The sequence below is a fragment of the Oncorhynchus kisutch genome, linkage group LG27, assembly GCF_002021735.2.
Source record: "Oncorhynchus kisutch isolate 150728-3 linkage group LG27, Okis_V2, whole genome shotgun sequence".
Lineage (NCBI taxonomy): Eukaryota > Metazoa > Chordata > Actinopteri > Salmoniformes > Salmonidae > Oncorhynchus > Oncorhynchus kisutch.
Genome location: NC_034200.2, coordinates 34,574,390 through 34,599,538, shown reverse-complemented (window position 1 = coordinate 34,599,538; position 25,149 = coordinate 34,574,390). Strand labels below are relative to the sequence as shown.

The 25,149-nt window shown below is 41.3% G+C and overlaps 1 protein-coding gene across 2 annotated transcripts in view; it reads left to right on the top strand.

Moving 5' to 3' along the window:
- Positions 1 to 25,149, top strand: part of LOC109871981 (cAMP-specific 3',5'-cyclic phosphodiesterase 4B-like) — a 121,035-nt gene that overhangs the window by 10,900 nt on the left and 84,986 nt on the right. Inside the window, exon 2 of one of the 2 annotated variants that reach the window (XM_031807174.1) lies at positions 23,962 to 24,090. In XM_031807174.1, coding sequence (XP_031663034.1) covers positions 24,049 to 24,090 — 42 coding nt within the window. In that variant the 5' untranslated portion in view covers positions 23,962 to 24,048. Of the gene's footprint in view, positions 1 to 23,572; positions 24,091 to 25,149 lie in introns of those variants that run through there. The other variant, XM_031807175.1, reaches the window with a different exon arrangement.

The window sequence follows — 25,149 nt, the reverse complement described above, 5'->3', positions numbered from 1 at the left end:
GCTGATTACCACTCTCTCCCAAATACATCATCCAGGAGGATCCTCTTGATGGGGCTGTCCATATTGGCAGACTGTGATATGGTAATTTTTTGGAGAGACTCCTTCCCCTCCAGGAGACTGTCAAACATGACAAATACTTATTTTCCATCATCATTTGCAAATAAATTCATAAAAAATCCTACAATGTGATTTTCTGGATTTTTTTTCTCATTTTGTCTGTCATAGTTGAAGTGTACCTATGATGAAAATTACAGGCCTCTCTCATCTTTTTAAGTGGGAGAACTTTCACAATTGGTGGTTGACTAAATACTTTTTGCCCCACTGTATATAGAGGTCAGGGAGAGCTGTGTTATGAAATTTTAATGTGCATCAGATGGCAACAAGATCATATTTTACAGAGATTTCATCAGATAACATGAATACAAAGCTGGCGAGAGGTGGTTAGAATAGGATGGGAGGCCAAGAGTCTGTGTATCCAATAGAGAGTCCGAGTCCCGAGTGTGGGAACAAACAGTCTGTCCCACAGTTGGGTAAACAAGCAAGTTCATAGTCAACAAAGCATGCAGGAGTCATGAGACAAATAGCATAAAGCACAAGAAATATATATATAAAGACTTGGGGCTAGCCATTGTAAGTTCAGAGTCACTCGCCCCAACAAGAACTTGAGACAGTAGCTCTCTATCAGTCCAGTAGGCTAACATAGCTAGTAAGTTTCTGTCTACTGTTTTCTTTCCACTTGCAAAAGGAGGTCTTTAGCTTGCTATATTTTTTCAGTTTTGTCGAATGGTCCTTTACGACATAGAGGATTAATGGATAGCTGGAACTCTAGCCATTTAATGTCTTAATGGGCACAGATCTGTCCTCAATTATAATCTGCTACTAATCCCTGAATATGGCCAAGCCAATTCTAGTTTAGTACCCCATGCACTTATAATCCGGTACTAATCCCTGAATATGACCAAGCCAATTCTAGTTTAGTACCCCATGCAATTATAACCTGCTACTAATCCCTGAATATGGCCAAGCCAATTCTAGTTTAGTACCCCATGCACTTATAATCCGCTACTAATCCCTGAATATGACCAAGCCAATTCTAGTTTAGTACCCCATGCAATTATAACCTGCTACTAAACCCTGAATATGACCAAGCCAATTCTAGTTTAGTACCCCATGCAATTATAATCTGCTACTAATCCCTGAATATGGCCAAGCCAATTCTAGTTTAGTACCCCATGCAATTATAATCTGCTACTAATCCCTGAACATGGCCAAGCCAATTCTAGTTTAGTACCCCATGCAATTATAACCTGCTACTAATCCCTGAATATGACCAAGCCAATTCTAGTTTAGTACCCCATGCAATTATAACCTGCTACTAATCCCTGAATATGACCAAGCCAATTCTAGTTTAGTACCCCATGCAATTATAACCTGCTACTAATCCCTGAATATGACCAAGCCAATTCTAGTTTAGTACCCCATGCAATTATAATCTGCTACTAATCCCTGAATATGACCAAGCCAATTCTAGTTTAGTACCCCATGCAATTATAACCTGCTACTAATCCCTGAATATGACCAAGCCAATTCTAGTTTAGTACCCCATGCAATTATAACCTGCTACTAATCCCTGAATATGACCAAGCCAATTCTAGTTTAGTACCCCATGCAATTATAATCTGCTACTAATCCCTGAATATGGCCAAGCCAATTCTAGTTTAGTACCCCATGCAATTATAATCTGCTACTAATCCCTGAACATGGCCAAGCCAATTCTAGTTTAGTACCCCATGCAATTATAACCTGCTACTAATCCCTGAATATGACCAAGCCAATTCTAGTTTAGTACCCCATGCAATTATAATCTGCTACTAATCCCTGAATATGACCAAGCCAATTCTAGTTTAGTAACCCATGCAATTATAACCTGCTACTAATCCCTGAATATGGCCAAGCCAATTCTAGTTTAGTACCCCATGCAATTATAACCTGCTACTAATCCCTGAATATGGCCAAGCCAATTCTAGTTTAATACCCCATGCAATTATAACCTGCTACTAATCCCTGAATATGACCAAGCCAATTCTAGTTTAGTACCTCATGCAATTATAACCTGCTACTAATCCCGGAATATGACCAAGCCAATTCTAGTTTAGTACCCCATGCAATTATAACCTGCTACTAATCCATGAATATGACCAAGCCAATTCTAGTTTAGTACCCCATGCAATTATAACCAGCTACTAACCCCTGAATATGGCCAAGCCAATTCTAGTTTAGTACCCCATGCAATTATAATCTGCTACTAATCCCTGAATATGACCAAGCCAATTCTAGTTTAGTACCCCATGCAATTATAATCTGCTACTAATCCCTGAATATGACCAAGCCAATTCTAGTTTAGTACCCCATGCAATTATAATCTGCTACTAATCCCTGAATATGACCAAGCCAATTCTAGTTTAGTACCCCATGCAATTATAACCTGCTACTAATCCCTGAATATGGCCAAGCCAATTCTAGTTTAGTACCCCATGCAATTATAATCTGCTACTAATCCCTGAACATGGCCAAGCCAATTCTAGTTTAGTACCCCATGCAATTATAACCTGCTACTAATCCATGAATATGACCAAGCCAATTCTAGTTTAGTACCCCATGCAATTATAACCTGCTACTAATCCCTGAATATGGCCAAGCCAATTCTAGTTTAGTACCCCATGCAATTATAATCTGCCACTAATCCCTGAATATGACCAAGCCAATTCTAGTTTAGTACCCCATGCAATTATAATCTGCTACTAATCCCTGAATATGGCCAAGCCAATTCTAGTTTAGTACCCCATGCAATTATAATCTGCTACTAATCCCTGAATATGACCAAGCCAATTCTAGTTTAGTAACCCATGCAATTATAACCTGCTACTAATCCCTGAATATGACCAAGCCAATTCTAGTTTAGTACCCCGTGCAATTATAATCTGCTACTAATCCCTGAATATGACCAAGCCAATTCTAGTTTAGTACCCCGTGCAATTATAATCTGCTACTAATCCCTGAATATGGCCAAGCCAATTCTAGTTTAGTACCCCATGCAATTATAATCTGCTACTAATCCCTGAATATGACCAAGCCAATTCTAGTTTAGTACCCCATGCAATTATAACCTGCTACTAATCCATGAATATGACCAAGCCAATTCTAGTTTAGTACCCCATGCAATTATAACCTGCTACTAATCCCTGAATATGGCCAAGCCAATTCTAGTTTAGTACCCCTTGCAATTATAATCTGCTACTAATCCCTGAATATGGCCAAGCCAATTCTAGTTTAGTACCCCATGCAATTATAACCTGCTACTAATCCCTGAATATGACCAAGCCAATTCTAGTTTAGTACCCCATGCAATTATAATCTGCTACTAATCCCTGAATATGACCAAGCCAATTCTAGTTTAGTAACCCATGCAATTATAACCTGCTACTAATCCCTGAATATGGCCAAGCCAATTCTAGTTTAGTACCCCATGCAATTATAACCTGCTACTAATCCCTGAATATGGCCAAGCCAATTCTAGTTTAATACCCCATGCAATTATAACCTGCTACTAATCCCTGAATATGACCAAGCCAATTCTAGTTTAGTACCTCATGCAATTATAACCTGCTACTAATCCCGGAATATGACCAAGCCAATTCTAGTTTAGTACCCCATGCAATTATAACCTGCTACTAATCCATGAATATGACCAAGCCAATTCTAGTTTAGTACCCCATGCAATTATAATCTGCTACTAATCCCTGAACATGGCCAAGCCAATTCTAGTTTAGTACCCCATGCAATTATAACCTGCTACTAATCCATGAATATGACCAAGCCAATTCTAGTTTAGTACCCCATGCAATTATAACCTGCTACTAATCCCTGAATATGGCCAAGCCAATTCTAGTTTAGTACCCCATGCAATTATAATCTGCCACTAATCCCTGAATATGACCAAGCCAATTCTAGTTTAGTACCCCATGCAATTATAATCTGCTACTAATCCCTGAATATGGCCAAGCCAATTCTAGTTTAGTACCCCATGCAATTATAATCTGCTACTAATCCCTGAATATGACCAAGCCAATTCTAGTTTAGTAACCCATGCAATTATAACCTGCTACTAATCCCTGAATATGACCAAGCCAATTCTAGTTTAGTACCCCGTGCAATTATAATCTGCTACTAATCCCTGAATATGACCAAGCCAATTCTAGTTTAGTACCCCGTGCAATTATAATCTGCTACTAATCCCTGAATATGGCCAAGCCAATTCTAGTTTAGTACCCCATGCAATTATAACCTGCTACTTATCCCTGAATATGACCAAGCCAATTCTAGTTTAGTACCCCATGCAATTATAACCTGCTACTAATCCATGAATATGACCAAGCCAATTCTAGTTTAGTACCCCATGCAATTATAACCTGCTACTAATCCCTGAATATGGCCAAGCCAATTCTAGTTTAGTACCCCTTGCAATTATAATCTGCTACTAATCCCTGAATATGGCCAAGCCAATTCTAGTTTAGTACCCCATGCAATTATAACCTGCTACTAACCCCTGAATATGACCAAGCCAATTCTAGTTTAGTACCCCATGCAATTATAATCTGCTACTAATCCCTGAATATGACCAAGCCAATTCTAGTTTAGTAACCCATGCAATTATAACCTGCTACTAATCCCTGAATATGACCAAGCCAATTCTAGTTTAGTACCTCATGCAATTATAACCTGCTACTAATCCCGGAATATGACCAAGCCAATTCTAGTTTAGTACCCCATGCAATTATAACCTGCTACTAATCCATGAATATGACCAAGCCAATTCTAGTTTAGTACCCCATGCAATTATAACCAGCTACTAACCCCTGAATATGGCCAAGCCAATTCTAGTTTAGTACCCCATGCAATTATAATCTGCTACTAATCCCTGAATATGACCAAGCCAATTCTAGTTTAGTACCCCATGCAATTATAATCTGCTACTAATCCCTGAATATGACCAAGCCAATTCTAGTTTAGTACCCCATGCAATTATAATCTGCTACTAATCCCTGAATATGACCAAGCCAATTCTAGTTTAGTACCCCATGCAATTATAACCTGCTACTAATCCCTGAATATGGCCAAGCCAATTCTAGTTTAGTACCCCATGCAATTATAATCTGCTACTAATCCATGAATATGACCAAGCCAATTCTAGTTTAGTACCCCATGCAATTATAACCAGCTACTAACCCCTGAATATGGCCAAGCCAATTCTAGTTTAGTACCCCATGCAATTATAATCTGCTACTAATCCCTGAATATGACCAAGCCAATTCTAGTTTAGTACCCCATGCAATTATAATCTGCTACTAATCCCTGAATATGGCCAAGCCAATTCTAGTTTAGTACCCCATGCAATTATAATCTGCTACTAATCCCTGAATATGACCAAGCCAATTCTAGTTTAGTAACCCATGCAATTATAACCTGCTACTAATCCCTGAATATGACCAAGCCAATTCTAGTTTAGTACCCCGTGCAATTATAATCTGCTACTAATCCCTGAATATGGCCAAGCCAATTCTAGTTTAGTACCCCATGCAATTATAACCTGCTACTTATCCCTGAATATGACCAAGCCAATTCTAGTTTAGTACCCCATGCAATTATAACCTGCTACTAATCCATGAATATGACCAAGCCAATTCTAGTTTAGTACCCCATGCAATTATAACCTGCTACTAATCCCTGAATATGGCCAAGCCAATTCTAGTTTAGTACCCCTTGCAATTATAATCTGCTACTAATCCCTGAATATGGCCAAGCCAATTCTAGTTTAGTACCCCATGCAATTATAATCTGTTACTAATCCCTGAATATGGCCAAGCCAATTCTAGTTTAGTACCCCATGCAATTATAACCTGCTACTAATCCCTGAATATGACCAAGCCAATTCTAGTTTAGTACCCCATGCAATTATAACCTGCTACTAATCCCTGAATATGACCAAGCCAATTCTAGTTTAGTACCCCATGCAATTATAACCTGCTACTAATCCCTGAATTTGACCAAGCCAATTCTAGTTTGTACCCCATGCAATTATAACCTGCTACTAATCCCTGAATATGACCAATCCAATTCTAGTTTAGTACCCCATGCAATTATAATCTGCTACTAATCCCTGAATATGACCAAGCCAATTCTAGTTTAGTACCCCATGCAATTATAATCTGCTACTAATCCCTGAATATGACCAAGCCAATTCTAGTTTCGTACCCCATGCAATTATAACCTGCTACTAATCCCTGATTATGACCAAGCCAATTCTAGTTTAGTACCCCATGCAATTATAACCTGCTACTAATCCATGAATATGACCAAGCCAATTCTAGTTTAGTACCTCATGCAATTATAACCTGCTACTAATCCCGGAATATGACCAAGCCAATTCTAGTTTAGTTCCCCATGCAATTATAACCTGCTACTAATCCATGAATATGACCAAGCCAATTCTAGTTTAGTACCCCATGCAATTATAACCAGCTACTAACCACTGAATATGGCCAAGCCAATTCTAGTTTAGTACCCCATGCAATTATAATCTGCTACTAATCCCTGAATATGACCAAGCCAATTCTAGTTTAGTACCCCATGCAATTATAATCTGCTACTAATCCCTGAATATGACCAAGCCAATTCTAGTTTAGTACCCCATGCAATTATAATCTGCTACTAATCCCTGAATATGGCCAAGCCAATTCTAGTTTAGTACCCCATGCAATTATAACCTGCTACTTATCCCTGAATATGACCAAGCCAATTCTAGTTTAGTACCCCATGCAATTATAATCTGCTACTAATCCCTGAATATGACCAAGCCAATTCTAGTTTAGTAACCCATGCAGTTATAACCTGCTTCTAATCCCTGAATATGACCAAGCCAATTCTAGTTTAGTACCCCATGCAATTATAATCTGATACTAATCCCTGAATATGACCAAGCCAATTCTAGTTTAGTACCCCTTGCAATTATAATCTGCTACTAATCCCTGAATATGGCCAAGCCAATTCTAGTTTAGTACCCCATGCAATTATAATCTGTTACTAATCCCTGAATTTGACCAAGCCAATTCTAGTTTAGTACCCCATGCAATTATAACCTGCTACTAATCCCTGAATATGACCAAGCCAATTCTAGTTTAGTACCCCATGCAATTATAACCTGCTACTAATCCATGAATATGACCAAGCCAATTCTAGTTTAGTACCCCATGCAATTATAATCTGCTACTAATCCCTGATTATGACCAAGCCAATTCTAGTTTAGTAACCCATGCAATTATAACCTGCTACTAATCCCTGAATATGGCCAAGCCAATTCTAGTTTAGTACCCCATGCAATTATAATCTGTTACTAATCCCTGAATATGGCCAAGCCAATTCTAGTTTAGTACCCCATGCAATTATAACCTGCTACTAATCCCTGAATATGACCAAGCCAATTCTAGTTTAGTACCCCATGCAATTATAACCTGCTACTAATCCCTGAATATGACCAAGCCAATTCTAGTTTAGTACCCCATGCAATTATAACCTGCTACTAATCCCTGAATATGACCAAGCCAATTCTAGTTTAGTACCCCATGCAATTATAACCTGCTACTAATCCCTGAATTTGACCAAGCCAATTCTAGTTTGTACCCCATGCAATTATAACCTGCTACTAATCCCTGAATATGACCAATCCAATTCTAGTTTAGTACCCCATGCAATTATAACCTGCTACTAATCCATGAATATGACCAAGCCAATTCTAGTTTAGTACCCCATGCAATTATAACCAGCTACTAACCCCTGAATATGGCCAAGCCAATTCTAGTTTAGTACCCCATGCAATTATAATCTGCTACTAATCCCTGAATATGACCAAGCCAATTCTAGTTTAGTACCCCATGCAATTATAATCTGCTACTAATCCCTGAATATGACCAAGCCAATTCTAGTTTAGTACCCCATGCAATTATAATCTGCTACTAATCCCTGAATATGACCAAGCCAATTCTAGTTTAGTACCCCATGCAATTATAACCTGCTACTAATCCCTGAATATGGCCAAGCCAATTCTAGTTTAGTACCCCATGCAATTATAATCTGCTACTAATCCCTGAACATGGCCAAGCCAATTCTAGTTTAGTACCCCATGCAATTATAACCTGCTACTAATCCATGAATATGACCAAGCCAATTCTAGTTTAGTACCCCATGCAATTATAACCTGCTACTAATCCCTGAATATGGCCAAGCCAATTCTAGTTTAGTACCCCATGCAATTATAATCTGCCACTAATCCCTGAATATGACCAAGCCAATTCTAGTTTAGTACCCCATGCAATTATAATCTGCTACTAATCCCTGAATATGGCCAAGCCAATTCTAGTTAATACCCCATGCAATTATAATCTGCTACTAATCCCTGAATATGACCAAGCCAATTCTAGTTTAGTAACCCATGCAATTATAACCTGCTACTAATCCCTGAATATGACCAAGCCAATTCTAGTTTAGTACCCCGTGCAATTATAATCTGCTACTAATCCCTGAATATGACCAAGCCAATTCTAGTTTAGTACCCCGTGCAATTATAATCTGCTACTAATCCCTGAATATGGCCAAGCCAATTCTAGTTTAGTACCCCATGCAATTATAACCTGCTACTTATCCCTGAATATGACCAAGCCAATTCTAGTTTAGTACCCCATGCAATTATAATCTGCTACTAATCCATGAATATGACCAAGCCAATTCTAGTTTAGTACCCCATGCAATTATAACCTGCTACTAATCCCTGAATATTACCAAGCCAATTCTAGTTTAGTACCCCATGCAATTATAACCTGCTACTAATCCCTGAATATGACCAAGCCAATTCTAGTTTAGTACCCCATGCAATTATAACCTGCTACTAATCCCTGAATTTGACCAAGCCAATTCTAGTTTGTACCCCATGCAATTATAACCTGCTACTAATCCCTGAATATGACCAATCCATTTCTAGTTTAGTACCCCATGCAATTATAATCTGCTACTAATCCCTGAATATGACCAAGCCAATTCTAGTTTAGTACCCCATGCAATTATAATCTGCTACTAATCCCTGAATATGACCAAGCCAATTCTAGTTTCGTACCCCATGCAATTATAACCTGCTACTAATCCCTGATTATGACCAAGCCAATTCTAGTTTAGTACCCCATGCAATTATAACCTGCTACTAATCCATGAATATGACCAAGCCAATTCTAGTTTAGTACCTCATGCAATTATAACCTGCTACTAATCCCGGAATATGACCAAGCCAATTCTAGTTTAGTTCCCCATGCAATTATAACCTGCTACTAATCCATGAATATGACCAAGCCAATTCTAGTTTAGTACCCCATGCAATTATAACCAGCTACTAACCCCTGAATATGGCCAAGCCAATTCTAGTTTAGTACCCCATGCAATTATAATCTGCTACTAATCCCTGAATATGACCAAGCCAATTCTAGTTTAGTACCCCATGCAATTATAATCTGCTACTAATCCCTGAATATGACCAAGCCAATTCTAGTTTAGTACCCCATGCAATTATAATCTGCTACTAATCCCTGAATATGGCCAAGCCAATTCTAGTTTAGTACCCCATGCAATTATAACCTGCTACTTATCCCTGAATATGACCAAGCCAATTCTAGTTTAGTACCCCATGCAATTATGATCTGCTACTAATCCCTGAATATGACCAAGCCAATTCTAGTTTAGTAACCCATGCAATTATAACCTGCTTCTAATCCCTGAATATGACCAAGCCAATTCTAGTTTAGTACCCCATGCAATTATAATCTGATACTAATCCCTGAATATGACCAAGCCAATTCTAGTTTAGTACCCCTTGCAATTATAATCTGCTACTAATCCCTGAATATGGCCAAGCCAATTCTAGTTTAGTACCCCATGCAATTATAATCTGTTACTAATCCCTGAATTTGACCAAGCCAATTCTAGTTTAGTACCCCATGCAATTATAACCTGCTACTAATCCCTGAATATGACCAAGCCAATTCTAGTTTAGTACCCCATGCAATTATAACCTGCTACTAATCCATGAATATGACCAAGCCAATTCTAGTTTAGTACCCCATGCAATTATAATCTGCTACTAATCCCTGAATATGACCAAGCCAATTCTAGTTTAGTAACCCATGCAATTATAACCTGCTACTAATCCCTGAATATGACCAAGCCAATTCTAGTTTAGTACCCCATGCAATTATAATCTGATACTAATCCCTGAATATGACCAAGCCAATTCTAGTTTAGTACCCCTTGCAATTATAATCTGCTACTAATCCCTGAATATGGCCTAGCCAATTCTAGTTTAGTACCCCATGCAATTATAATCTGTTACTAATCCCTGAATATGGCCAAGCCAATTCTAGTTTAGTACCCCATGCAATTATAACCTGCTACTAATCCCTGAATATGACCAAGCCAATTCTAGTTTAGTACCCCATGCAATTATAACCTGCTACTAATCCCTGAATATGACCAAGCCAATTCTAGTTTAGTACCCCATGCAATTATAACCTGCTACTAATCCCTGAATTTGACCAAGCCAATTCTAGTTTGTACCCCATGCAATTATAACCTGCTACTAATCCCTGAATATGACCAATCCAATTCTAGTTTAGTACCCCATGCAATTATAATCTGCTACTAATCCCTGAATATGACCAAGCCAATTCTAGTTTAGTACCCCATGCAATTATAATCTGCTACTAATCCCTGAATATGACCAAGCCAATTCTAGTTTCGTACCCCATGCAATTATAACCTGCTACTAATCCCTGATTATGACCAAGCCAATTCTAGTTTAGTACCCCATGCAATTATAACCTGCTACTAATCCATGAATATGACCAAGCCAATTCTAGTTTAGTACCTCATGCAATTATAACCTGCTACTAATCCCGGAATATGACCAAGCCAATTCTAGTTTAGTACCCCATGCAATTATAACCTGCTACTAATCCATGAATATGACCAAGCCAATTCTAGTTTAGTACCCCATGCAATTATAACCAGCTACTAACCCCTGAATATGGCTAAGCCAATTCTAGTTTAGTACCCCATGCAATTATAATCTGCTACTAATCCCTGAATATGACCAAGCCAATTCTAGTTTAGTACCCCATGCAATTATAATCTGCTACTAATCCCTGAATATGACCAAGCCAATTCTAGTTTAGTACCCCATGCAATTATAATCTGCTACTAATCCATGAATATGACCAAGCCAATTCTAGTTTAGTACCCCATGCAATTATAACCTGCTACTAATCCCTGAATATGGCCAAGCCAATTCTAGTTTAGTACCCCATGCAATTATAATCTGCTACTAATCCCTGAACATGGCCAAGCCAATTCTAGTTTAGTACCCCATGCAATTATAACCTGCTACTAATCCCTGAATATGGCCAAGCCAATTCTAGTTTAATACCCCATGCAGTTATAACCTGCTACTAATCCCTGAATATGACCAAGCCAATTCTAGTTTAGTACCCCATGCAATTATAACCTGCTACTAATCCCTGAATATGACCAAGCCAATTCTAGTTTAGTATCCCATGCAATTATAACCTGCTACTAATCCATGAATATGACCAAGCCAATTCTAGTTTAGTACCCCATGCAATTATAACCTGCTACTAATCCCTGAATATGGCCAAGCCAATTCTAGTTTAGTACCCCATGCAATTATAATCTGCCACTAATCCCTGAATATGACCAAGCCAATTCTAGTTTAGTACCCCATGCAATTATAATCTGCTACTAATCGCTGAATATGACCAAGCCAATTCTAGTTTAGTACCCCGTGCAATTATAATCTGCTACTAATCCCTGAATATGGCCAAGCCAATTCTAGTTTAGTACCCCATGCAATTATAACCTGCTACTAATCCCTGAATATGGCCAAGCCAATTCTAGTTTAGTACCCCATGCAATTATAATCTGTTACTAATCCCTGAATATGGCCAAGCCAATTCTAGTTTAGTACCCCATGCAATTATAACCTGCTACTAATCCCTGAATATGACCAAGCCAATTCTAGTTTAGTACCCCATGCAATTATAACCTGCTACTAATCCCTGAATATGACCAAGCCAATTCTAGTTTAGTACCCCATGCAATTATAACCTGCTACTAATCCCTGAATTTGACCAAGCCAATTCTAGTTTGTACCCCATGCAATTATAACCTGCTACTAATCCCTGAATATGACCAATCCAATTCTCGTTTAGTACCCCATGCAATTATAATCTGCTACTAATCCCTGAATATGACCAAGCCAATTCTAGTTTAGTACCCCATGCAATTATAATCTGCTACTAATCCCTGAATATGACCAAGCCAATTCTAGTTTAGTACCCCATGCAATTATAACCTGCTACTAATCCCTGAATTTGACCAAGCCAATTCTAGTTTCGTACCCCATGCAATTATAACCTGCTACTAATCCCTGATTATGACCAAGCCAATTCTAGTTTAGTACCCCATGCTATTATAACCTGCTACTAATCCCTGAATATGACCAAGCCAATTCTAGTTTAGTACCCCATGCAATTATAACCTGCTACTAATCCCTGAATATGACCAAGCCAATTCTAGTTTAGTACCCCATGCAGCAATGGAAGACGGTTCCTCTTTGGTTTGATTTCCATTTAATCCATCAATTCTAGATTTTTTTAAATCGTGCAGACCGTGCCTTTTCCTCAAGGACCGATAAAGATGTTTCATATACCCCCCCAAAAATAAGTGAGTTAATATTAATGATTGTGACAAGATAGCCTTGAATGCATTCACTGTTCTTCACATGGTATTTGGACGTAATGTTAACGCATGTGAACACATGACGTCTTTTAAACTCCTTTGTTTTGGTTTCACAAAAGCAATCTTTGTATGGGTGACTGGGTGCCCAATGACCTGGAGTGTGTGTTGGGCATTGCCTCACCCTCTACACAGTCTTCCTTTGTAGACTTCTGTCTTGTGAGACAGAGGATGTTTTCTCTTTACTGTTAACATTATGATTGAGGTCTCATCTGATATTCGTATTGTCTGACTGAGCTCTGAAATCTAGCCCCTGTGGTGTACGGCAACAGATATCCCATTGTTAGTTCATGTCAATTCAGGTCTCAAATGGTTATTTACGACGCAGGGGATTTGAGTGGAGATCGGGGGTGTATGGCACCCCCCCTTGTTGACTAAAAAACCCACGTTAACAGAACCACCCAACACCACCACCCCTACACAACTAATACCATCCCCCTTGTTGACTAAAAAACCCACGTTAACAGAACCACCCAACACCACCACCCCTACACAACTTTTACCACCCCCCTTGTTAACTTTTGACAATTCGTCCTTTGTGTGTACCCCATCATTTAGTGTGTGTCTTGGCGTGCTAATCTACACGGAGGCGGCATTTGACAGCAGTTAACCTTGGGAACCACTGATCTAAGGCTTTTATAGTCCCGTACCCCTTCAAACATTCAACCTCCAGCTGTACCCCCTCTAGCACCAGGGTCAGCGCACTCTCAAATGTTGTTGTTTTTGCCATTAATGTAAGCCTGCCACACACACACTATACGATACATTTATTAAACATAAAAATGAGTGTGAGTTTTTGTCACAACCCGGCTTGTGGAAAGTGACAGAGCTCTTATAGGACCAGGGCACAAATAATAATAATCAATCATTTTGCTCTTTATTTAACCATCTTACATATAAAACCTTATTTGTTAATCAAATAACTCACCACAGGTTAATGAGAAGGGTGTGCTTGAAAGGATACACATAACTCTGCAATGTTGGGTTGTATTGGAGAGAGTCTGTCTTAAATCATTTTCCACACACAGTCTGTGCCTGTATTTAGTTTTCATGCTGGTGAGGGCCGAGAATCCACTCTCACATAGTGTCTTAACAGCGTGATTTGCCAAGACAGGATACTCTGAGCGCAGTCCAATCCAGAAATCTGGCAGTGGCTTCTGATTGAATTCAATTTTCACAGACTCTTCCAGATCCGCCAGTCTGCCAGACTCTTCCAGATCCGCCAGTCAGCCAGGATCTGCCAGAGCCTTCCTCCTCTCCTGTGCTGTCGGAGTCTGAAGAGCCCCTCTGTCCCGAGCTACCCCTCTGTCCCGAGCTGCCCCTCTGTCCCGTGTTATTAAGTAGGGTTGCCGTGGCTAGGAGGTCACGGAAGCGGACAAGGTGGGGGAAGACTACGGTGAAGTGGGGGCCACGTCCAGCACCAGAGCCACCACCGCGGACAGATGCCCACCCAGACCCTCCCCTATAGGTTCAGGTTTTGCGGCCGGAGTCCGCACCTTGGGGGGGGGTACTGTCACACCCTGACCATAGTTTACTTTGTATATTTCTATGTTTTGGTTGGTCAGGGTGTGAGCTGAGTGGGCATTCTATGTTTCATGTCTAGTTTGTCTATTTCTATGTCTGGCCTGATATGGTTCTCAATCAGAGGCAGGTGTTAGTCATTGTCTCTGATTGGGAACCATATTTAGGTAGCCTGGGTTTCACTGTGTGTTTGTAGGTGATTGTTCCTGTCTCTGTGTTTGCACCAGATAGGACTGTTTCGGTTTTCGTTACCTTTCCACGTTTGTTGTTTTTTTGTAGTTTTTGTATTGATTCGTGTTTTACGTTTGTTGATTAAACATGGACCGCAATCTACACGCCGCATTTTGGTCCGACTCTCCTTCACCAAAAGAGAACCGTTACATTGATGGCACAGTCATATAGCCTCAGCACCTACATAAAGCTGAGTGACTCAGTCATATAGCCTCAGCACCTACATAAAGCTGAGTGACTCAGTCATATAGCCTCAGCACCTACATAAAGCTGAGTGACTCAGTCATATAGCCTCAGCACCTACATAAAGCTGAGTGACTCAGTCATATAGCCTCAGCACCTACATAAAGCTGAGTGACTCAGTCATATAGCCTCAGCACCTACATAAAGCTGAGTGACTCAGTCATATAGCCTCAGCACCTACATAAAGCTGAGTGACTCACTCATTCATGGCTTTGAATCAAAATAAATAAGTATCAACATTCTTTCTGATAGTCTTTAATAAAGAACTGTTTTGGTTATCCTGACCTGGACACCATGTACAGTATTATTATAGCCCATTATGGGCTATTGGCAAGACAATAAACCTTCACTAACACCTCTCTGTATCTTGATACTTTGTGGATGGGGCCTCCCCAGTGGTTCAGCTGTCTAAGTCACCGCATCCCAATGCAAAATGCGTTGCTACAGATACCCGTGCCAGCCGGCACCGGGAGACCCATGAGGCGGGTTTTAATTTAGAATCCTCCAATCTTTTATATGTAATTATTGGCAGAGAGTCACGTCATAGGCGACATGAGTCTCACTAGTGTTGAAACTGTATGAAAATGTCATATCACGATTATAGTGACCAAAATGACCACGGTTATCAGTGTTATCAGTGTTATCAATGTTATCAGTGTTATCAGTGTTATCAGTGTTATCAGCAAATCAAATAAACAAACAAATAAAATTAGCAGCACTCACTTTGTAGTGAGACACGGCAACCTTTATCAGCCTCAGAAAGCCAGGCCTCTCCTTTATCAGCCTCAGAAAGCCAGGCCTCTCCTTTATCAACCTCAGAAAGCCAGACCTCTCCTTTATCAGCCTCAGAAAGCCAGGCCTCTCCTTTTTCAGCCATAGAAAGTCAGGCCTCTCCTTTATCAGCCTCAGAAAGCCAGGCCTCTCCTTTATCAGCCTCAGAAAGCCAGACCTCTCCTTTATCAGCCTCAGAAAGCCAGACCTCTCCTTTATCAGCCTCAGAAAGCCAGGCCTCTCCTTTATCAGCCTCAGAAAGCCAGACCTCTCCTTTATCAGCCTCAGAAAGCCAGGCCTCTCCTTTATCAGCCTCAGAAAGCCAGACCTCTCCTTTATCAGCCTCAGAAAGCCAGACCTCTCCTTTATCAGCCTCAGAAAGCCAGGCCTCTCCTTTATCAGCCTCAGAAAGCCAGACCTCTCCTTTATCAGCCTCAGAAAGCCAGGCCTCTCCTTTATCAGCCTCAGAAAGCCAGGCCTCTCCTTTATCAGCCTCAGAAAGCCAGGCCTCTCCTTTATCAGCCTCAGAAAGCCAGACCTCTCCTTTATCAGCCTCAGAAAGCCAGGCCTCTCCTTTATCAGCCTCAGAAAGCCAGGCCTCTCCTTTATCAGCCTCAGAAAGCCAGGCCTCTCCTTTATCAGCCTCAGAAAGCCAGACCTCTCCTTTATCAGCCTCAGAAAGCCAGGCCTCTCCTTTATCAGCCTCAGAAAGCCAGGCCTCTCCTTTATCAGCCTCAGAAAGCCAGGCCTCTCCTTTATCAGCCTCAGAAAGCCAGGCCTCTCAACAATTTGAAATGGCATCATGTCCTTTTAATTTTTTATTTTTTTACTGCATTGTTGGTTAAGGGCTCGTAAGTCAGCATTTCACTGTACGGTCTACAACTGTTGTATTCAGCATTTCACTGTAAGGTCTACACCTGTTGTATTCAGCATTTCACTGTACGGTCTACAACTGTTATATTCAGCATTTCACTGTACGGTCTACAACTGTTGTATTCAGCATTTCACTGTAAGGTCTACAACTGTTGTATTCAGCATTTCACTGTAAGGTCTACACCTGTTGTATTCAGCATTTCACTGTAAGGTCTACACCTGTTGTATTCAGCATTTCACTGTAAGGTCTACAACTGTTGTATTCAGCATTTCACTGTAAGGTCTACACCTGTTGTATTCAGCATTTCACTGTAAGGTCTACACCTGTTGTATTCAGCATTTCACTGTACGGTCTACACCTGTTGTATTCAGCATTTCACTGTACGGTCTACAACTGTTGTATTCAGCATTTCACTGTACGGTCTACAACTGTTGTATTCAGCATTTCACTGTACAGTCTACAACTGTTGTATTCAGCATTTCACTGTACGGTCTACAACTGTTGTATTCAGCATTTCACTGTACGGTCTACAACTGTTGTATTCAGCATTTCACTGTAAGGTCTACAACTGTTGTATTCAGCATTTCACTGTAAGGTCTACACCTGTTGTATTCAGCATTTCACTGTAAGGTCTACACCTGTTGTATTCAGCATTTCACTGTAAGGTCTACAACTGTTGTATTCAGCATTTCACTGTAAGGTCTACACTTGTTGTATTCAGCATTTCACTGTAAGGTCTACACCTGTTGTATTCAGCATTTCACTGTACGGTCTACAACTGTTGTATTCAGCATTTCACTGTAAGGTCTGCACCTGTTGTATTCAGCATTTCACTGTACGGTCTACAACTGTTGTATTCAGCATTTCACTGTACGGTCTACAACTGTTGTATTCAGCATTTCACTGTACGGTCTACAACTGTTGTATTCAGCATTTCACTGTACGGTCTACAACTGTTGTATTCAGCATTTCACTGTACGGTCTACAACTGTTGTATTCAGCATTTCACTGTACGGTCTACAACTGTTGTATTCAGCATTTCACTGTAAGGTCTACAACTGTTGTATTCAGCATTTCACTGTAAGGTCTACACCTGTTGTATTCAGCATTTCACTGTACGGTCTACAACTGTTGTATTCAGCATTTCACTGTACGGTCTACAACTGTTGTATTCAGCATTTCACTGTACGGTCTACAACTGTTGTATTCAGCATTTCACTGTACGGTCTACACCTGTTGTATTCAGCATTTCACTGTACGGTCTACACCTGTTGTATTCAGCATTTCACTGTAAGGTCTACACCTGTTGTATTCAGCATTTCACTGTAAGGTCTACACCTGTTGTATTCAGCATTTCACTGTACGGTCTACAACTGTTGTATTCAGCATTTCACTGTACGGTCTACAACTGTTGTATTCAGCATTTCACTGTACGGTCTACAACTGTTGTATTCAGCATTTCACTGTACGGTCTACAACTGTTGTATTCAGCATTTCACTGTACGGTCTACAACTGTTGTATTCAGCATTTCACTGTACGGTCTACAACTGTTGTATTCAGCATTTCACTGTACGGTCTACAACTGTTGTATTCAGCATTTCACTGTAAGGTCTACAACTGTTGTATTCAGCATTTCACTGTAAGGTCTACACCTGTTGTATTCAGCATTTCACTGTAAGGTCTACACCTGTTGTATTCAGCATTTCACTGTAAGGTCTACAACTGTTGTATTCAGCATTTCACTGTAAGGTCTACACCTGTTGTATTCAGCATTTCACTGTACGGTCTACAACTGTTGTATTCAGCATTTCACTGTACGGTCTACAACTGTTGTATTCAGCATTTCACTGTACGGTCTACAACTGTTGTATTCAGCATTTCACTGTACGGTCTACAACTGTTGTATTCAGCATTTCACTGTAAGGTCTACAACTGTTGTATTCAGCATTTCACTGTAAGGTCTACACTTGTTGTATTCAGCATTTCACTGTAAGGTCTACACCTGTTGTATTCAGCATTTCACTGTACGGTCTACAACTGTTGTATTCAGCATTTCACTGTAAGGTCTACACCTGTTGTATTCAGCATTTCACTGTACGGTCTACAACTGTTGTATTCAGCATTTCACTGTACGGTCTACAACTGTTGTATTCAGCATTTCACTGTACGGTCTACAACTGTTGTATTCAGCATTTCACTGTACGGTCTACAACTGTTGTATTCAGCATTTCACTGTAAGGTCTACACTTGTTGTATTCAGCATTTCACTGTAAGGTCTACACCTGTTGTATTCAGCATTTCACTGTACGGTCTACACCTGTTGTATTCAGCATTTCACTGTACGGTCTACACCTGTTGTATTCAGCATTTCACTGTACGGTCTACACCTGTTGTATTCAGCATTTCACTGTACGGTCTACACCTGTTGTATTCAGCATTTCACTGTACGGTCTACAACTGTTGTATTCAGCATTTCACTGTACGGTCTACAACTGTTGTATTCAGCATTTCACTGTACGGTCTACAACTGTTGTATTCAGCATTTCACTGTACGGTCTACAACTGTTGTATTCAGCATTTCACTGTACGGTCTACAACTGTTGTATTCAGCATTTCACTGTACGGTCTACAACTGTTGTATTCAGCATTTCACTGTACGGTCTACAACTGTTGTATTCAGCATTTCACTGTACGGTCTACAACTGTTGTATTCAGCATTTCACTGTACGGTCTACAACTGTTGTATTCAGCATTTCACTGTACGGTCTACAACTGTTGTATTCAGCATTTCACTGTACGGTCTACAACTGTTGTATTCGGTGACAATTTTTTTTTGATTTGATTTGAACCTATTTCAGTCCAAGTCAAGCACTGATGCCGACTGAACTACAGATCCATATTTAGGGTATTGCGGAGCCATTTTATGCGCTGGGGGAAAAATATAATCCACTAACCCTTACCTGCCACTTGAACGTCCCCGGGGAGTGATCATGCATTTTGCCCGGTGCATTTAAGTGCCCCGTTGCCACGGTAACTGGTCCCTTCCACATCAACAGGCAGTCCGTGTAGAGGTGGTCTTGATGTTGAGGTTATGATGATTCCTCATGCTGTAGTGGGGTGTGGTCTCTGAGTTGATAAACCCCCACATCAAAGCATCCAGATGGGGTGGCAGGTAGTCTAGTGGTTAGAGTGGAGGGACGGCAGGTAGTTTAGTGGTTAGAGTGGAGGGACGGCAGGTAGTCTAGTGGTTAGAGTGGAGGGACGGCAGGTAGTCTAGTGGTTAGAGTGGAGGGACGGCAGGTAGCCTAGTGGTTAGTGTGGAGGGACGGCAGGTAGTCTAGTGGTTAGAGTGGAGGGACGGCAGGTAGCCTAGTGGTTAGAGTGGAGGGACGGCAGGTAGCCTAGTGGTTAGAGTGGAGGGACGGCAGGTAGCCTAGTGGTTAGAGTGGAGGGACGGCAGGTAGCCTAGTGGTTAGTGTGGAGTGACGGCAGGTAGTCTAGTGGTTAGAGTGGAGGGACGGCAGGTAGCCTAGTGGTTAGAGTGGAGGGACGGCAGGTAGCCTAGTGGTTAGAGTGGAGGGACGGCAGGTAGCCTAGTGGTTAGAGTGGAGGGACGGCAGGTAGTCTAGTGGTTAGAGTGGAGGGACGGCAGGTAGCCTAGTGGTTAGAGTGGAGGGACGGCAGGTAGCCTAGTGGTTAGAGTGGAGGGACGGCAGGTAGCCTAGTGGTTAGTGTGGAGGGACGGCAGGTAGTCTAGTGGTTAGAGTGGAGGGACGGCAGGTAGTCTAGTGGTTAGAGTGGAGGGACGGCAGGTAGCCTAGTGGTTAGAGTTGGAGGGACGGCAGGTAGCCTAGTGGTTAGAGTGGAGGGACGGCAGGTAGCCTAGTGGTTAGTGTGGAGGGACGGCAGGTAGTCTAGTGGTTAGAGTGGAGGGACGGCAGGTAGTCTAGTGGTTAGAGTGGAGGGGGGGCAGGTAGTCTAGTGGTTAGAGTGGAGGGGGGGCAGGTAGCCTAGTGGTTAGAGTGGAGGGACGGCAGGTAGTCTAGTGGTTAGAGTGGAGGGACGGCATGTAGTCTGTATTATGTTTCATGTTTTGTGTTGGACCCCAGGAAGAGGAGCTGCTGCTTTTGCAACAACTAATGGGGATCCTAATAAAATACAAAAACATCTCGATGTCTAGTAATGCTTTTCACACAGGTTTTGCTTTTGATGTGTCTGCCAAATCATATTTGGGTATGGCTTTACCGACTACATGTGTAAGTGGTTTAAGTGGATGAAACGCTGAAGGCTGTGTTGGCGTGCTCTGTGCACGGTCTTAATTGACACAGTGAGACTGAAATAAATCGAAGCAGAAGTGGTGGCAGTGTAGCAAATATCTGAAGAACTTGGCCAACGTTCGATGGGCATGAGAGACTGCTGGTGGTGACTGCGAATGAGAAAGCCTCTCAAGCGCACCAAAGGCAATTTGCCACAAGCACCCTGACAGTGAATTGGTTCTCATTTAAGGTTATGCTCAGTGTTTGAATTATTTCTTTTATAGAGTCATCGGGCTCCAGAGTGGTGCAGCGGTCTAAGGCACTGCATCTCAGTGGTAGAGGCGTCTCTACAGACACTCTGGTTCGATTACAGGCTGTATCAAAACTGGACGGGATTGGGAGTCCCATAGGGCGGCGCACAATTGTCCCAGATTTGGCTGGTGTAGGCTGTCATTGATTTATCTCGTTAAATAAATATTAAATAAATACTATTTTGCGCAATGACTCTGTGTCAAAGCTTTGCGCCTCGATCAGACCTACAGTGGTACGCAGCGTCATCTGGATGTGTGCAACAGAAGTTAAGTTAAATATTCACCTTCTGCTACCATTTCTGTCCAGCCGTCTACACATACGTTCGATACATCCATCCTATGTACCACAGAACACACTGCAACTGCCTCTGCAACGCAATGCTGCAAGAAAAACTCAGCGTTACATTAGAAATGAATGTAGTTCCGGGGTAGGCCATCATTGTAAATAAGAATTTGTTCTTAACTGACTTGCCTAGTTAAATAAAAGTTAAATAATGTATATATATATATATTTTTTTTTTTTCCCTCCCCAATTTCGTGGTTTCCAATTGGTAGTTACAGTCGTGTCCCATCGCTGCAACTCCCATACTGACTTGGGAAAGGTGGAGGTCTAGAACCGTGCGTCCTCCGAAACACAACCCAACCAAGCCGCACTGCTCCTAGAGCACAATGGGAAAAGGACATCCCAGCCGGCCAACCCTTCCCTCTTACGACGCTGGGCCAATTGTGCGCCGCCCCATGGGTCTCCCGGTCGCGGCCGGGTGCGACAGAGTCTGGACTCAAACCAGGATCTTTAGTGGCACAGCCTTAGACCACTGTGTCACTCGGGAGGCCAGAAAATGCATTGTTTTATTGATGCAAGGTTTAAAGAGTAACGTTTCGGCCTTCAATGGCTGAAATTATGAATTTAACGGTTAGATGAAGGCCATTGAAAGCCGAAACAGATGAATCTTTTAACCTTGCTTCAGTAAAACTAAGAATGTTTTAAGGTGAGCGAGTTTTGCGCCTTTTCAATGACAGTCGTTATTGCTCATTTTCATCCAGGTTGTCAATCATTTCAGACCCCAACTGTATGTATATCAATATGTCGTCCCTGTCAGATGAAAACCTCCCATCTCCAAAACAGAAACTTTTCAGGAAAAGTAAAAAAAAACTGAAATTTGTTTCCTTCATTAATGAACATAAAATTATTAAACTTAAGAATCTATTTTGAATAGTTATTGAATTCCTTCATGACAACTACATAGGACAGTGGAATATGTTCTGTGGAAAATGTAGGAATCTGAATGGCAAGAAAACTGATTCTGAACGAGGCTACTTGATATTTTATGGATAACGGATATACAGAGTCAGTCATTTGCTTCTAAATCTGCAATATATAATTTCCCCAGATACAGTAGCACTCCTATTGCTTTCTTGTTTAAAAAAACAAAACAATGACTTGCTCCAACATTTCTACCTGATGAAATTTAGGGCCACATTCACAAACACGCAATGTTGAATGTCAGCAGCCATTACGCTAAGGGCACAGTGAATCATAGCATCAGAAACTGCAGTACAGTTCAATGTATTGGACTGGTAAGGTCATTTTAACAACTGGGTCAGTTGATAAGGGAGTGAGTGGGCTGACCTCTCAGTGATCCTACCACCAATTTTTTTTTTTTTACCTTTATTTAACTAGGCAAGTCAGTTAAGAACATATTCTTATTTTCAATGACAGCCTAGGAACAGTGGGTTAACTGCCTGTTCAGGGGCAGAACGACAGATTTGTACCTTGTTGGCTCGGGGGTTTGAACTTGCAAACTTCCAGTTACTAGTCCAACGCTCTAACCACTAGGGGCTACCCTGCCCTCCCACAATAGCCACTTTAAAGTAACTGTCCATGTTTCCACATTTATATTAAATATGACCTATAATTACAATATCAGTGAAAAAGTTTTCGTTCCACTTATATAAAAAAAATCAAGTTATAAAGACGCTTTATCCTGAAAATGCCTACAAACCCTACAGTGCCCCTAGCAGAGCCACTGTCCGTTGTGTTTCCAGGTCACTCACCTCGACACTAGCCTTGGAGCACCAGACAGGCCAACATATTATATGGACTTTATGTCAGTCTTATCACTATGACGCAAATTCTCCCTGTCACTAAAAAAAATCCATAATGGTGTCAGATATTGACTTTGTCCTGTCACAAAGATGTACCGCCCTTTCCTGATTTATTATTGAGCTCTTTCCAAGCCCCCAGCTGAAGTCCTGTAGTTCAAAGATTACAGACTGTACAGGCCAAGACCTTCAGCCACAGTGTGTGACGGTACAAGATTGATTGCTGTGGATTGATTAACCGTCACACCCTTCAACCTACTTTGTTCATGATTAACCCTATTGTTTTCTAATGGTTCTGCTTCACTAAATGTTCTACAGAGACCCAGCATGTAAACAGCAGGGCTTCCAAAGTTATTACAGAAAGAGGCAGATCTCATTCAGAGAGGCTGTGAAAGCCATTCCATTCACTCTATTCCATTCCAGCCTTTACTATGAGCCGTTCTCCCCTCCGCAGCCTTCATGTGCTCTGGTGTTCACTCTACTCTCAAGCAGTACGATAGTTGTGTGACGTAAAATTCCTAGAAGAGTAGCTTCTTGCCTTTTATACGCTCTTGGTTTGTGTCAGAAGTCATCCCACCACTGCTGATAACTTCACCACTTAAAGGGATACTACTGTCTGATTACTTAACTTAATGATCTTCTTTCCCTCCATCCCTCCATCCCTCCCTCCCTCTCCATGGTCAGGTGCATTGGTAGAGGTGCCCAGTGAAGAAGGGACAGAAGAGGAGTTTATGAAAGAAGAGAGAGACTGACTGATTGACACCACTGAGGATGAAGAAGAGCAGAAGTGTGTTAGCGGTGTCACCCGGCGGTGTGAGTACATTAGCTACTTACACCTTGTTTTGACAGTATTGTTCCATTCAGGTTGTGGAGCAGTCTGCTTTAGGTAGTCATCGGTCGCAAGGCAACAATGTAGCAATGTATCCATTCATTACTGTTGATAATAATTTACCCCACTGAGTGAAATGGCATTAGCTTCCCTCTCAAATGGCTACAAAACCCAGTGTGGAAGTGTTAGCTAGCTAGTAAGTTCTTCCATACAGCCTTATCGGTAGCCTTACACTTTGCATGAAGGGTGCCTACAGTGCATTTGGAAAGTATTCAGACCCCTTGACTTTTTCCACATTTTGTTACTTTATAGCCTTATTCTAAAATGTATTAGATTGCTTTTTTCTTCATCAATCTACACACGATACACCATAATGACATCACAATACACCATAATGACATCACAATGCACCATAATGACAAAGCAAAAACACGTTATTATTAATTTTAGCAAATGTAAAATAAACTTAAATTTTACATTTACATAAGTAGTCAGACCCTTTACTCAGTACTTTGTTGAAGCACCTTTGTCAGTGATTACATCCTCTAGTCTTCATGGGCATGACGCTGCAATCTTTGCACACCTGTAAACCTCTGCAGATCCTCTCAAGCTCTTTCAGATTGGATGGGGAGCTTCGCTGCACAGCTATTTTCTGGTCTCTCCAGAGATGTTTGATCGGGTTCAAGTCCAGGCTCTGGCTGGGCCACTCAAGGACATTGAGATTTGTCCCAAAGCCACTCCTGTGTTGTCTTGGCTGTGTGCTTAGGGTCGTTGTCCTGTTGGAAGGTGAACCTTCACCCCAGTCTGAGGTCCTGAGCGCCCTGGAGCAGGTTTTCATTAAGGATCTCACTGTTACTCGATTCCTGACTAGTCTCCCAGTCCTCTGAAAAGCATCCCCAGCTGCCATTACCATGCTTCCGTAGGGAAGTGTCCTCCAGACGTGAAGCTTAGCATTCAGGGCAAAGACTTCAATCTTGGTTTCATCAGACCAGAGAATCTTGTTTCTCATGGTCTGTGAGTCTTTAGGTGTCTTTTGGCAAACT